General features: G+C 47.8%; 1 protein-coding gene across 2 annotated transcripts in view; it reads right to left on the bottom strand.

Moving 5' to 3' along the window:
• SCG5 (secretogranin V) overlaps positions 1-14,859 on the bottom strand; it is a 53,493-nt gene extending 38,634 nt beyond the window's left edge. For both annotated transcript variants that reach the window (XM_044232066.1, XM_044232067.1), the window contains exons 1-2: positions 14,752-14,859; positions 13,083-13,315 (exon numbers count right to left, since the gene is read on the bottom strand). In XM_044232066.1, the coding sequence (XP_044088001.1) occupies positions 13,083-13,308 (226 nt within the window). In that variant the 5' untranslated portion in view covers positions 13,309-13,315; positions 14,752-14,859. The remainder of the gene's footprint in view (positions 1-13,082; positions 13,316-14,751) is intronic.
• Positions 14,860-15,981: the final 1,122 nt, after the last annotated feature.

The following is a 15,981-nucleotide window of genomic DNA, read 5'->3' as shown; positions in this document are numbered from 1 at the left end:
GCACATCTTAGGGCTCTGAACAATACTGACCACATGCCCTATTCCCCAGATGCTCTTAAGTAGAGAAATTCAGTGACATTCTTCAAAGTGTCCAGCCTTCCCTGCTGCTGCCGCCTCTCCCGATCGCTACCCTACACTCAGCACATACTAGCTAAATAGTGTATTTCTTCCTGCTTCTCGCTGCCTGAACCTGAGTCTCCATGATCCACCTCCTATCCCTCCTAAAGGAGGTCCAGCTCAAGTTCAGCTCATCTGTGATGTTTCTTCTGGGCCAACACCTTCCCTGGATATCAGTTTTTCTGATGTCCATTTAGCCGGTCCCCTCACTAGGGTGAGACGGTACGTGAAAACACAGTTCGTCCTTCCTGATCTTTCTTATGTTGTCACTCTGCAGGTCTGGATGCCTCTAGACTGACACACCAATGGGAAACCCAGCCAGGGATGGAGGAGTAGGGCAAAAAGCAGCCAAATCTTGCTCCATTCCTAATTATCTCTAAAACAACTCCATTCCTCCAGAATTCAACCTTTACTAACAGGTTAAAAGAAGATAATGCCTGAGTCCTGCTTATTTTATGAAGATCAATATAATGATTTAGATGGTTTGCTTACTGGTTTCAAAAATGCACGAAGGCAATAATTCCTGGCAGGTAGTAGGTGCTCAATGATTACTTATTCAATAAACAAAACTGGAAATGTGTTAGATGACATTTTGATAGAATGCATGGTTCCAAGGCAGCTCTGATCGCTGCCTCCCAGCCATGCCGACACGTGGACAGCCCACACTCAAGACACGAAGGGCACGGTTTCCAGCTCCCTTGTGCTCACTCCTTATGCTGCTATCCCTGACGTCTCCAGAACCATGCTTCGTGCTTGGCTTAGCAGCTGACTAAATATACTTCTTGACTTTAAAGATGTTTCTAGGGATGCCTGGGTGGCTCAGTCAGTTAGGCGTCTACCTTCAGCTTGGGTCATGATCCCGGCATCCTGGGATCGAGTCACGTACAGCGCTCCCTAGCTCAGCAAGAAGCCTGCTTCTCCCTCTGCCAGCTCCTCACCACACTTGTGCTCTCTCTGACAAATAAATAAGTAAAAATCTTTAAAAAATAAAAAAGATGCTTCTATAACCTATCTCATGTTAAAAGACAGTATTTAAACAGCCACAAGGACAAGAGAAGGAACAGACTGTGGTTGAGTGTAAGAAGCTGCCCTTTACCAGGGTTTCTGGAAAGCACCCATCCTGAGGACAGTCACGTGGCCCAGGCTCCTCAGGAGAACACTGAGAGGGCAGAGCACTTCGTAAGACCAGAGGGAAGCCCATTCATCCAAAGAGTCTCGACGTCTGGTGGCAGTTTTCCAAGGCCACACTTAGGGGAAGGATGTAAGGAAGAGAGAACACAGAGTATGACCACAGTCAGGACCATCTTCTACCCCTGGAGCCAAGTCCACCAGGAGATACATGTGAGGGAACGAAAGCAGCAGCTCCCTGAGAATGAGGCTTTGCGTTTGTGTGACGCTTTCTATTGTCCAAAACAGTGTTCTATCCATTATTTAACTTGACTTTCCTATCAGCCCCATAAGATGGACTGGATCGCTTATCTCCGTGTGCAGAATGGGAAAATAAACCTCACGGAGCTTAAAGGGACTTGCTCAGTGCCACCCAGCTGGTCCGAGGCAGGACCGAGCCCAGGGTTTCCTGCCTCCGTGCGCATCCTGCTACACTACCCACGCCACACCCCCCCGACACCACGTGCCCCTTCCAGTACTCCAACTCCATGGCACGCCACGCTCAAAAATGCACGCTTAACTTTAATTGTGGTGCCAAGCTGGGGTCTGCTAAACTCTTCCAGCCTGCTTCAATAGCTTTCTCTCCAAACCATGGTGCCCAAGGTATTTGCACCAATTCGTTCCAAGAGGGCAGTCTGTCAGAAAATTTGCTTCCTGAAGCTTCGCGTCCCAGAAACACCATCTGCCTGAATCCTCATGTGGTTTACCACAACTCCCAGCATTATTACAGCTTCTCAGCTAAGAATCACAAGATTATACAAGTCTAGGGGGATAGAAGACAGCTGCTGGGAGAGATGCACTCAAACCGAACACAGCTGGCTTGCCCACCAGCTCGTGAAGCTCAGGCTGTGTGACTGTGGGCAACTTTACACTTTCTTCACCGCTATAAAGGTTCTATCAGATGAGACAGAGTACTGGAAAGTATTTTTGCAAACCATAAAATACTCGTTGCTACTACTCCATTTCCTCCACGTGCGTGATCCAATTTGGTCACTTACATCTGGAACATTGTTCACTTGGCTTCCCTGGGGACGCCGCGAGCTTCTGGCTGTCTGCTCTTGGCCCAGACTGGGTGTCTCAGGTGAGGGGAGACAAGGGCCTGGTTTGAACCGGCTTCGGGCTTGAGACAGAACAGCATGTCCAGGAGGACACCTGCTGGAAGCCAGTTTGCACGAGGACCTGGGCAGCCCCCACCCACTGAAACAGCCCCCCACCCCCGCCCCCGCGGAAACAGCTCCTCCTGAAGGAAAGTCAGGTCTGGCTTGCCCAAGCCGTGGCAGGAACAAGTCTGGCCTCTGAGGTCCGCGGGAAGGGAGGGATTCTTAGCGCCCCCTGCTGTCTGATGCTTAGATTTCCCTCCCCACTCAACCTCTCCTGTGGATCCTATGAAAAGCACAGAACAGTGAGGAATAAAAGGGAAAGCGGTTTTCCTGAGAAGTGTGTAGGATTTAGGGGCATGAGGTACACTGAGGGATATCCCCCGGCCTCGGCCCCCGATGCGTGCTAACACAAATCTCTGAGGCTACAACCGCCGGAGGCCGCTGGAGGCTGCAGGCTTGCACCGAGGTGGAACCCAGCTGAAGGAGACCAGGAGAAGGGGGAAGCGGGTAAGTGCCCGTGGCAGCACATCAGTGCTTTCCAGTCAAGGTCATGCCTGTGCTGGGCTCTGGGATCTCAAGAAATATTTAAGGCATTTTGAGGGGACCTGGGTGAGTGAGGAGGTACAAGCAAAGCCAGTGAATTGAGGATTCTGAGCAGTGTATTCTGTTCTAATGAAATGACGGGGGGGGGGGGGGGGGGGCGGGGCGAGGGAGTGGGGGAGGTTCCTGGGGGTCTCTTCCATGAGGGCCAGTCAACAAAAAGAGGAAACTTGGGATTTTCAGTCCCGCCCTCATTCTCCGGAGAGGGGTAAGGGCTGAAAACAGAGTTAATGATTGATCCTGCCTATGTAATGAAGCCTCCATAAAACCCCAAAAGTACAAGGTTCGGGGAATTTCCAGGTTGGTGAACACATCCACACGGGGAGGGTAATGCGCCCCAACTCCACGGGGACAGAAGCTCCTTCCCTCTGGACCCTCCTGGAACTCACCTACTGGCTGAGTTCCTGAGTCAGTATCTCTTCCGCTGGTTGTACATCTCTCTCCTCATCATATCTTTTCGTAAACCAGTGAATATAAGTAAGTGTTTCCCTGATTTCTGTCAGTGGCTCTTAGAAAATCAGTGCAACAAACAAGGGGTGGTGGGAAGCTCAGATTTACAGTCGGGCAGTCAGAAGGGATTGGGATTGGCGTCTGGATTCGGGGAGCCTTATGGTATCTGACGCTACCTCTAGAGAAGTAGTGTCAGAATTGAGCTGTAGACTACTCAGCCCGGATCACAGAGCAGCCTGGTGAAGGGAACCTCTCCCTCCCCAGCACATGCGGTCAGAAGTGTTGTGAGTGTGGTGTCCGTGTGACGGTAAAGGGGGAGACACAGTAAGGAAACTGAGTTTTTCTAATACAAATTCATAAAACATCAAAACCTACATAGGCCAGGTGTATGAGATCTCTAAGAGAGCAAAGAAGAGAGGTTTGGGGAGCCCACTGCCTTTCCTTCTTGTATCCTTATTTTAATTCTGAATAGCACAGAGTGACTGCAAATACTGAGACCCAAACCTCCAAACTTCACTGCACACGGACGCCCCTCTGCCTCTTCCCTTTCTTCCCAGCAGAGGAAGGGCCGGACTCAGGCCACCTGTGTTCTAGGTCTCATCCCGTCCCACCTGCTTAGGAGCTTACACCCCCTTGGTTATCTGCTTTTCATGCCACGTCTTCCGCATTCCCTCTCCACTGGTTCTAGCCCATCGGCAAGTAAGCAAGTTCAGATCTCTCCCTTCCTGGCACGATAACCTACACAAACACCTTCTTCAGCTCTATGCCCCGCTTCCCCGCCATTCCCTCTGTAAGGATGACTCAGTCTTCTGTCTCTTACCTGACCTCCAGGGTCATCTTACCTGTCTCCTGCCTGACAGTTTCTGCCCGAGGCCCCCCAGTAACTTTGGTGCTGTCCCGCCCATTGAACACTTTACACCAGTGGCCCTGGTTTCAGGTGACCTCTCTGCAGATTTTTACCATGCAGAGCACTCCCCATTCCTGAGACACTCTTCCCTTGTTTTCTGTGCACATCATCATTCTGGTGCTTTCTGACCTGTCATTCTGTTTCCCCCGCAGGTTCCTCTACCTGGCACTCTGGTAGGAGACTTCCAGACCTCCTTCTTAGGTGCTCTGCTCCTTCTCCTTGATCCTCACCCAGGGTCACCTCCTCCATTCCTACGGCATTAGCCACCGCAACCCTGGGGACGACCGTGACATATTTCCCTTCGCCCCAGCATCTCTCCTGCGTCATATACAGCTACCCGCCTCCTGGACGCCTGCCTCTGAATGGCCCAGGGTAACTTAAACACAACACAGAAAGACACCCACTATTTTCATCTTCCTGTCCTGCCTCCACGTCCCCCTCCCAAACTCCAAACCTCCCCCTTCTCCTTTTGAATTTTTCATTCTGCATGCAATTGAGCAAGATGAGAAACTGGAAATCATCCAGGGACTTTTTTAAGGATTTGAGTTGAGGGTGTGCTGGATGCAACCCCAAAGGGGACAAACAAGAAGCTCTCACTTCCTAAAGAGCCAACCCAGTGTTCTCGATGGCTCGCCCAGGATGAGGGCAGCCTAGACGGATTTTAGTCAGGATATCAAGAGTCAGCCCCATTCTTTCCCCCAACTGCAGAGAGACTAGCCAGAAACAGAGGCCCAGGCGCTGGTCAAGGTTGAAGTCGCGCTCCCCTCCAACCTTCAAATGAGAAGAAACTGCTGCCCCCCTGTGGCACGATGGAAGCACTGCAGTCCTTTACAGAGGTCAAAGGCTGGCTGAGGCTGCTTTAGGATCTGCCCCTTCAAATAGGTTTTACCCTAAAAGGACTCTTTCTCCCTTTGATATTTATTAAGAAAACAATTTTGGTCCTCTCTATTTTGAAAAGAAAAAAACTGAGGTCCAGAAGTGAGCGTTGTAAAAAAAATTAGGGCTTTTTTATGCTTAGCAATATAGCTTTAAAATTATTTGAAACCATCAAATGCCAGCGTTTACAAATTTCTAACCGGTGGTTTGTTACCTGGTCTTATCACAGAGCTAGGCATCTGGTGGCCCAGAATTGCGGGGAAAATGAACCGGTGGCGCTGAGGAAACTCTTTTACCTGAGGCTGTTAACATTCTGAAAACCAAAGCATATTTTCTGGTTGGGTTCATCCAAGGCCAACAGTAGTTTCAGCTGGGAGAGCCACTCTTGGCTCCCAGGAGTCTCGTCCCCTGGCAAACGGCTCTCTGAATCACCTCGGCCGGCTGGTAGCTTCACTTGTTTCTTGGGACAAGAGAACCACAGTAGCCATTCAGGTGCCAGGGACGTGTGAGCAACTTTGGGCTCAGGGGAAGACGGCCACTGCTGAAACGCACTGAAGCCTATCTGAACGGTACCGCTAACCAGATGAGTCGTCAGAAATCCTATCAGGGGAAAGCCAGGAGAGCCTGAAAATGTGCTGGTAGTAATCCACTGAATGAGAAGTTACTAACAGCACCTGCCAACTGCCCGTGACCGAGAGGGCTCAAAGCCCCACTGGACACAGGAGAAGACGAAGACTCACAGAACTTGCCAAGGCCACACACAACTAGTGAACAATATGGCCAGCCCTCAGCCCCCGTGTTCTCTTCTCTATAAAACCACAAGCTGGTCCTCATTTATTGCAAATGTTTGGTCCCCAGTGACCACTGAACAATTAACCCATCAACCAGGAGGCTGGTTACCAAGTTTTGGGAATCCTCCAACGTCTGGTTGGCCCTCTGCTGGTTCAGTTCTGGAACTGCAAAACGTCCTTCCTGGGTCTCAACAAGACAGAATACAAAGGCAACCAACTTTATACACCTCTCAGTCACCATCAAAGTCAACGGACTTCTTGTCCAGTGCATATCACTCTGAGCTCTGGGCAAAACCTTCTAGGCAGATTAAAAAAAAAAAAAAAAAAAAAAAAACAACAAAAATAAATCACGGAACAGAAAAGAAACACCTGCCTCGAACTGAAAGGAGAGAAGCCTCAACAGATCCAGATGTCAAATAGTATTTACTTATCTGTTGCTGCTAGATATATTTTCCCCTGATAGTATGTATCTATTCGTTTTTCAAATATTAACTATGTGTCTACTCTGTGTCTGGGTTTAAAGCAGTAAATATTGGAGTTTATACTCCAATGGGGAGACAGACAATGAGCAAGGAAACAAATACTAATTATAAATTATGAAAGATGCTATGGGGGTTAGAAAAACAAAACAAAACAAAAACCCAAAAAAGGACACCGTGACAGAGAATAGGTGTTACTCAGAGCAGGTGTGGTTACGGCAGCATTCTCTGAGTAGAGGACTTTGAAACCAAGACCTAAGAGGAAGATCTGCCAGCAGAGAAGGAAGAACACAAGGTGTGAAGCTGGAGTAAGCCCACTGGTGTGACCAGGGTGAGAGCGAGGTGGGTGGGAGTGGGCGGCAGAGCGAGGTTAGGAGGGAGAGTGCGCAGGAGGTGTGGATCCTTGCAGGACGTGGCAAGAAGTGTTATTCTTATTCTTATTTTATTTATATATTTTTAAAGATGTTATTTATTTATTTGAGAGAATGAGAGAGAGAAAGAGAGCATGAGAGGAGGGGTGGGTCAGAGGGAGAAGCTGACTCCCTGCTGAGTGGGGACCCCCCCCCCATGCAGGCCTCGATGCTGGGACTCCAGGATCATGATCTGAGCCGAAGGCAGTTGCTTGACCAACTGAGCCACCCAGGTGCCCCCAAGAAGTGTTATTTTTAACCCAGGTGCAGTGGGAAGCCATTGATTGAATTTTAACCCTGGAGAGTGACATTGATGGGATTTAAACTTGTATTTTTAAAGTGTAACTCTGCCTTTCCTATGGAGAACAATTTGAAAGAAACAAAAAGTAGAAGCGATGAGGTTTCTCACAGACCCTTTCATACATTCATGCCAGGCACAATGGTATCTTGAACGAGGGTGTTTGGAGTAGAGCCAGAGGAAAGAGAGGGCAGGCAAATACAGATGTATTTTAGAAACAGAAATGAAATAAATTGCTAATAATTTGGGTATGACATGGAATGGAGAAAATGGAGGCTTATTCCAGGTTTTTAGCTGCATGCATGGCTAAGTGGTGGCATTGTTCATTTAGACAGAAAAGACTGGCATAAACAGGTTGATGAAGGTGGTGGTAGAGAAATCAGGATTGACATTCGGTAATTTAACAATTCACAGGAGTCTCTAGATATACAAGAAACAAGTTTGGGTTGAAAATACAAATGTTGGCGTCATCAGCAAAGAAATAGCATTTGGAATCAAGAGAAGAAACAAAATCCTCTAGACAGAGAATTGAGAAGAATAAAAGAAACCGAGCCAGCACCGAGCCCTGGAGAACGGATTAACTTAAAGCTGCCCTTAGAGCAGCAGCAGAAAACTGCCAAGGAGACAGCGAAGAAAAGAGTTAATGGAGAAAAGGGAAAGGAGGAAAGCCAAGAGTGTGCCATCTTGGTGCAAAACCCAAGAAAGGCAAGGGTTTTAAGAAGGTCCAGTGTGCTGCATGCTGCCAAGGTTGAATATGATGAAGGCAGAACGTCGGTGAATGTGGCAAGAGAGTGGCCGGCCCTGAACAGAACGGTCTAAGGCATCTCAAAATTCACGGTGGAAAACTGAACGTGGACTCTTTCCCCGGAAAGGCTCAGTGTGCTCCTCTGGGAAAAAAGTGTTCCTTTTCAGTTCCTCAGGCCAAAATCACCCCTGACTCCTCTTTCTTTCAGTCCCTGCCTCCCACCTACCAGCAAAACCTGTTGGTTCTAGCTTCAAAATATACCCAGCATCTGCCCATGTCCCGCTGCCTCTCTACCTATCCTGCGAGTCCATCTCTCCCTTGGATTATCACAGGTGCCTCTTAAATGAGCTCCCCCATTCTAGTCCTCCCTCCCCGTAGGAAGACTTTATTTCAGTAGAGCAGATGGAGTGATCCTTTTCAAGGATAGATACTCAGAGGACAAGCCAAAGACCCTGGGAGGAGTTCTGTCCCCACATGCCCAGCCTCCTCCCTCCCCAGGCTCCTTCCGGCCATGCTCCCCTGTCTTGGGCTCTGGCCGTACTAGCCTCCTTGCTTTTGCGTGTGCAGCTCTCTGCCTGGGATGCCTTTCTCCACCTACCACACAGCTAACACTCCAGCTCTCAGAACTTAGCTTATCTTCCCAGGGAGGAGCCCCCGACTCCAATTTTGAGTTGTTTCCTCCATCCCCCTCCTCTGCTTTATATTTTTAGAGCGCTTATAACCATCGGACTTATTACATATTGTAACTTATCTGTTTGTGTAGGGACTGTATCTCTCCTGCCCTGCCAGTCTTTGAGGTTCATGTTTCTTTCCCCGGTACCTAAAACAGTGCCTGGCATTCAAGAAATGCTTGTTGACCTGACAAATAAGGGGCAGGAACCATGGACTAGGAGAGAATGGGTTGGGGGGGGAGGGAAGACCATCAGTGCATGGAGAACAGATGCTGGGAAGAGCAGCAGCAAAATGGTACCACAGCTACAAGGGGTATGAGATCAAAGGAGGGAAAGTTTTCTAATGAGACATATGGGTAATTTATACTGATCTTATATCCTATACTGAAAGGCTAGTTTATAACCCTATGGGGTTTTTTTTGTTTTTTTTTTTTTTTAACATTTTATTCATTTATTTGACCGACAGAGATCACAAGTAGGCAGAGAGGCAGGCAGAGAGAGAGGAGGAAGCAGGCTCCGTGCCAAGCAGAGAGCCCGATGTGGGGTTTGATCCCAGAACCCCGGGATCATGACCTGAGCCAAAGGAAGAGGCTTTAACCCACTGAGCCACCCAGGCGCTCCCTATAGCCCTATGTTTGAGAGCTAATATGTATCTTTACTAATGAGATTAATCTGAGGATCATAAGATTGATTAATCTGAGAATCATAAGATTAATTAATCAAAGTAGACAAAAGAAGGGAAAATTATCTTCAATGTGCCATTTGTTAGATAATAAACAGACCTTCCTGCAAGGGACTCAGAGTCCAGTCATAGTCATCTCCAGTGTGGTAGTGATTCATTCAGAAATGATTTCACAGTAGTGCGATTATGCATGCAAACACCTTTTTTCTGAACCAGAATATTACCAGCTTGGAAGTAATAAATTCATATTCAAGCAGTAAATTCAGTAAATTCAAATTCTATCCCCAAGCTAAATGGAAGCACAGAGAAGTTAAGGAATTTGCTCAACGTCACATCACTAGTAAATAATGGCGCTGGTATTGAAACTCAGGCATCTTTGCCAACAGTCTACGTTAAACGTGTGTCAAAATTCACACCAGAATACACGCATTATGTCTATTCTTTCTATAAAAAATGAGAAAGAAAAACCCCTTTTCTAACTGGGTCCTTCATAATAAAATCCTACAATAAGTATAAAAGATACTACACCCATCTGTCAGAGGCCTGGGACTTAGCAGGAGTAAATGAGCAGCGACAATGCAAACAAATGGATGAACTGAACCAATGCTATCGTCACTCAAATAAATATGAGATCAACCAACAAATTAAGTGCCAAGGTCCAGGGCTGGGAAAAAGCCAGGCTTTTTTCTTCCCCAAAGTCTTTGGACTATTTATTTATTTATTTATTTATTTTTTTAATTTTTTTTATTTTTGGACTATTTTCTATTAGCTTTCATCCAAGCTGTAATGGGCAGAATCCTAAAAGGACCCCCAGGATTGCCACCTGCATAATTGGCTTCTGAGTGGGGGTGAGACCTGTGAATATAACGGGCTGTCACTCCTTTGTTCAATGACAGAGGTGATGGAATGGCCACCGCCATCATTACAATTAGGAGACTAAAGGGATATTCTCCCTCTGGCTGTGAAGCAGCAAGTGGCCCTGTTGTGAGAAGGCCCTGTGGCTTATGGCCTGGGGTGGCCTCTAAGAGCTGAGAGGGACCCTGGCTGACAGATGACAAGAAGGGACCCCAGTCCTCCAGCAGCAAGAAACTGAACTCAGCCAACAACCTTAATGAGTGTGAAAGACGACCCAGCCTCCTGCCAACACCTTGATTTCAGGCTGATGAGAGTGAGCAGAGGGCCCAGCAAACCCACACCAGATTCCTGATCGGAAGAAACTGTGAGATAATACATGGGCATTATGTCAAGATGCTAAATTTGTGGTCATTTGTTATAGTGTAATAGAAAACTAAAACACAAACCAATCTTCATCCCTTGCACAGACACATTGAGAGGTGATGACCTCACATCATCCCAGGAGATCATAATGGAAACAGGACTCTTCATTCTGAATTGTTCTAATTGTCCTGCTCTTTCAAAGCTCCACGTCTCGGGATGCCTCGGTGGCTCACTCAGTTGGTTAAGAATCTGCCTTCAGCTCAAGTCGTGATCCCAGAGTCCTGGGATCAAGTCCTGCACTAGGCTTCTTGCTCAGCAGGGAGCCTGCTTCTCCCTCTCCTTCTACTGTTCCCTCTGATTGTGCTCTTCCTCTCTCTCTCTGACAAAAAAATAATAAAATCTTAAAAAAGGAAAAAAAAAAAAAAAGCTCCATGCCTTTTCCTTTGGTATTATTCCCTGCTGAATTCCAATTCAGACTTCCAAACCCAAATCAAATGTAGCTTCTCCAAAGAAGTATTTCCTTCTAGCCATGCCCATCCACTCCCAAGCAGAATAAATCACTCCTATTCTTTGCTTCCCTGACGGCTGGTTGTCTGGACATCTCCCCCAAAACCTGCCATACATGGTGCATGGTGGTAACCTCTCCCCTGCTCCTACCCCCAGCCCGAGATTCTCTGAGGACACAGCTGCCCCAGGCCCTGCACTGGGGCTGGCATGGAGTGGGCGCTAAATAATGGGACACGGAGTCAAAGAAAACGAGGCTCTGGAAAAACACAGGCTTTGCCCACCCAGGGAGCTGCTATTTCCCTTCCACACAGATGATCAGGCATCAGGTATTAATGGAAACTGGGAAAGCTTTCTCCATGACAACGGCTGGGGGACGAATCAAGCACTGACTGTGGTAAAAGGGCAGATATCTACTGTCTTGAAAAAGCTGGTCTGAAATGGATAGGTGTGCTAGGAACGACAGGCGGAGGTGCTGGGAAAAAGCGAGATTCTTCCTAAAGAGGTGGCAATGATTTACTCCGATTTAAGCCCTGTGCTAGGTTTGCATGCCTGCTCATTCAAATGATCTGTTAATCTGATGCCAACCTAAACAGACAACAATCCCACAGAGGTAGCTCTCCTCTTGATGGCTTACAACTACGGGTTAACAAGACAAAAACGAGAATCGTTGATCAACAACACCCACGGCACTGACCAGTCTCCAGGGAAAATAGAATTTGTAGGAAATCACGGACTCAGGAAAAATGATTCATCATCCATCCATACGGAAGAGTATTTGCTGGTTACGCATTTTGACAAAACTCGGAGAGAATTCACATTTTTCCTCAGGACCCACTTACACGGGCAAAGATTTGGAGTGCTCCCTTGCAGTTAACCTAAATTAACCAACTTACTGCTGTCGGCTCCTCCTCACTGGAGAAAGAGATTGTTCAGAATCAGAGAGCATACAAAGCAAGGCATGGAAATAAGGCACCTGCTTGTCACCAACTTGTAAGAAATAGATTCAGATTCCCTCTATAAATAAATCATGAAACAACAAAGGACCGCTTTTTAATACAAGTATTACAATGACATTTCCAGAAACATCAAAAATATTCAGGGGGGTAGTCTTGCCACACTAAAAGAATTTAAGTAACATTTGCTACAATTAAAACTATTTCAGGGCACCTGGGTGGCTCAGTGGGTTAAAGCCTCTACCCTCGGCTCAGGTCATGATCCGGGGTCCTGGGATCATGCTCTCTGCTCAGCAGGGAGCCTGCTTCCCTTGCTTTCTCTCTGCCTGCCTCTCTGCCTACTCGTGATCTCTTGTCTGTCAAATAAGTAAATAAAATCTTAAAAAAAAAAAAAACCAACTATTTCAAAAACATTTTTTTGACAGAAACTCAATGTCAGTACCTCTTTCAGCTCCCTTCGTATTTCTACGATATCATCACTAAGAGTCAAGTCCGAACCCATAGGTCCTGCGTTTTAAGGATTTTTCACAAATGCTGGTTGGCAATGACTCAAAGAGAAAGCCAGCTGGGACACAGCTCCTTAAAGATCAGTATGGGAGGAGACGCAGAGTCTGGGTTCCAATCTTTCTTTAGGGATAACACTAGATGTTCCTTTATTCGTTCAAATATTAATGTATTAGACTTTGTGCGAGGTGCCAGGGCTCCAGCTGTGAGTGAGATAGATTAGGTCCCTGTTCTCTTGGTACTTCTATTCTTTCTTTTTTTTTTTTTTTTTTTAAGATTTTATTTATTTATTTGACAGAGGGAGAGAGATCACAAGTAGGCAGAGAGGCAGGCAGAGAGAGAGGTAGGGAAGCAGGCTCCCTGCTGAGCAGAGAGCCCGATGGGGGGCTCGATCCCAGGACCCTGAGATCATGATCCGAGCCAAAGGCAGTGGCTTAACACACTGAGCCACCCAGGTGCCCCCACTTCTATTCTTAATGTGGAAGCATGCATGTATATACCGTTGAGAAGAAAAAGAAATGGGAAACGGAGGGAGGAAATAGTTTCTTCAACATGCGTTATTTTAAGTACTACTGGAAACTTTGAACTGGGAGAATATAGTAAATACCTTCGATGCTCTGTGGGCCCACAAGATTCATGGCCTGGTGAGCTGGATACTCTACCCGTGGTCTGGCAATGCCCAGCTGCTCCATAACGCCATGGAGCAGCCTCTGGATATCTGTTTCTGAGACCCTGTCAGGGGTCCGAGGGCTATATGTGGATGCTGGAGTCCATCCAAACGTCAGCCAAAATACTAGGCCGCAGAGCATGGTAGAAACCATTGCAGAGACCATTTTTCACCTGCAGAAAAAAAGACCAAACGTGTATCGATTGGCCCCCATTGGCCACTGTGATGATCAGTCACGCAAGTGAGTGATTCAAGGACCACCCACCCAGTGGGGGCTGCATCGAAAAATCCTTAGGGGTTTGTGCTTGCCTGAAGTGTCCAGTGTGGGCAGAACATCTGCTGTGGAAGGGTGTTAAAGAAACAGGACAACCCAGGAGAGCCAATTCCCTGTGCACGTGGCAGCCTTGGGAAGACCAGCCAGGAAAGACTGTTCTCACTCCTTGTTCTCTGCTTGCAGCTCCCTGAAAGGGCTTCATGACCCCTAAGAGGGACCACCACCCTCTCTTCCAAGCAACCCAACGACAAGAACTTGCTTCCATTTTGAAAGCAGGAGAGGAAGAGGGACATGGGGAGTTTTCCCAGTCCCGGGGGGAGAAAAGAGGTTCCAAGGAAGGAGTCAGGAGGACACAAAGGGGAAAGGTGCACAGAAAGGTTAGGAGCAGTGGAAGGGAACATCTGAGCTCAGCAGACATCCACTACATTTGAGAAGCTGAAGGGGCTGAAAATGCAGCCAGCTCAGGCCTGTCCTGCAGTCCTGGAGGCGGGAAGAGGCAAGCTGAGGGGTCCTGGCCACATGCCCCCGTTTGGTCTGCAGGGCGGGTGTGAGGAAAGCACCTGTGTGACAGGGCTGCTGCGGGCATCAGCGAGGAGCCAGGCAGAGCCCCCATGCTGTCAGAATGATGCTGCCCATATTGTCTCTGGGTTCCAGAGATTAGAATTTGAGGACGTGGCAGTGGTGAGGGGAGAGGGAGAAAACTGCTCTGGGGAGTCAACCTGTTTTGAACGTTGCCTTCTTAGGAACCAGAAGCCTGCAGAACAAGGGGACAACTGTTCCTGCCGCTTTCCTCTGCAGCTGCCCAACCTGTTTAAGACGGACGCTTCGGGCAATGGCTGTGCAAACCCTCCTTTTGACTCTTCTTCTAGGCAGGCGGCTGGGGGATACATTTTCTTTCTTGAAAGTTTAATATTCATAACCTCCCTTTTTTTTTCCCCCTCTGTAAAGGCAAGGATTTTTCCAAGCCACCCCTAGATATGGAACCTCGTTCCCCGAATTGCTGAGGCAGTAAATTCTGACGTGAAAAGCTGGAGGCAGACACCAACCTCTCCAGCCACCTCCATCTTCCCCTGGCCTGCTGTGAACGCAGGATGTCTTTGTTTCATTTAAACCTCTGGCCAACACCGTTCCGATCTGATGAGCTACCTAATTTCCTCCCTCCATACTCTTTCCCTCATATTATAACCGAACTCCTAGTCCCCACCCACTCTTTGTCTGCTCCCAGCCTCCAGCTCAAGGATTTCAGCACAACGCCCGCTCCCCTCCCCATCCTGTAAAACCCGCGCGTCTCGGGTGGGCTTCAGGGGGTCGAGCAGGCATCACTGCAGGACTCACCGAGGGGCAGCCGGAGGACTCTGCAGCGGTCTGCGCCCGGGCGGGGGTCTAGCCGCCAGCGGACTGATCCGTATCGCGCGTGCGTCACCTCCCTCCTCATCCTAGCTCCGCCCCCACCGCTCCCCCAGCAGGTGGAGGCCCCAGAACGCAAGCCAGACGCTGGTGGCTCCTGCTCTGAGCCACGCAGCGTTCAACCCACGCATTCCACCTACACTTGTCCTGGGGCTCATTTAGCTATGGACCGTTGTGGAAGTAATTCACCTTTTCTAAGGTGAATAAGCGATTATCTAAATGTGCTAAATCACCACTTTGGCCCTTCGCCCCCCAACACCACATGTTTAATTTTGCCATCTTCGGGTTTTTTAGTCTTTTTGTTTTTTAGCCTTCTAGCTTGAAGAAGGGGGCAATGATAGGTGAGACGAAAGATGAGGTCCTAAGAACTTTTGATGGCAGTGATAGGGTGCATAGTAAGTATGATTTTAGGAGCCCTTTCGTTCAGCAGAAAAACTATGGGGTTATTTAATACAAGATGTTAGAAACTTCTGTTAGAAGTGATACTCTAAAATCATGAAGACCTCTAGGAACATTAGTTCTGAGTGTTATTTCTTAAACTTCCGGATCAGTTATCAAGTAAGATTTCTTTGGCCTGAAGAGAAACTGAATTCCCTACACATTGCAGAAATTTATCCAGGTAGACCCTGAATTTTTTGTTAAAGACTTATGGGACAACCTTAAACATGTGAATTCAGTCCAAATACAATATTGAGAAGTAAAACCATAAAATAGAATGTGGCCACTTTCTTTTTTTTTTTTTTTTAAGATTTTATTTATTTGACAGAGAACATAAGTAGCAGAGAGGCAGGCAGAGAGAGGAAGGGAAGCAGGCTCTGCACTGAGCAGAGAGCCCTATGTGGGGCTCAATCCCAGGGTCCTGGGATCATGACCTGGGCCGAAGGCAGAGGCTTTAACCCGCTGAGCCACCTAGGCGCCCCAGCAACTTTCTTTCAAGACTAGGGATGAGTAAAGTACCTGGGGGCCAGAAAATAACTAATTTGATGACGCTAGAATCCAAGATTCCTTTACCCTGGCTCTATGCAGCAAATCCACGCTCAGCCAAGGCATCTTATGCAATGAAGAGGGGCCACAAAATTCATTCACAAGACACACGGCCTTTTGGTCTAAAGCCTTGCCCTTTTCCCAGTGTCTTTTCTTTGGTGGACTCCCGTTTCC

Source organism: Neovison vison, chromosome 13, assembly GCF_020171115.1.
Source record: "Neovison vison isolate M4711 chromosome 13, ASM_NN_V1, whole genome shotgun sequence".
NCBI classification, from domain to species: domain Eukaryota; kingdom Metazoa; phylum Chordata; class Mammalia; order Carnivora; family Mustelidae; genus Neogale; species Neogale vison.
This window is presented reverse-complemented; position numbering and strand designations above follow the sequence as displayed.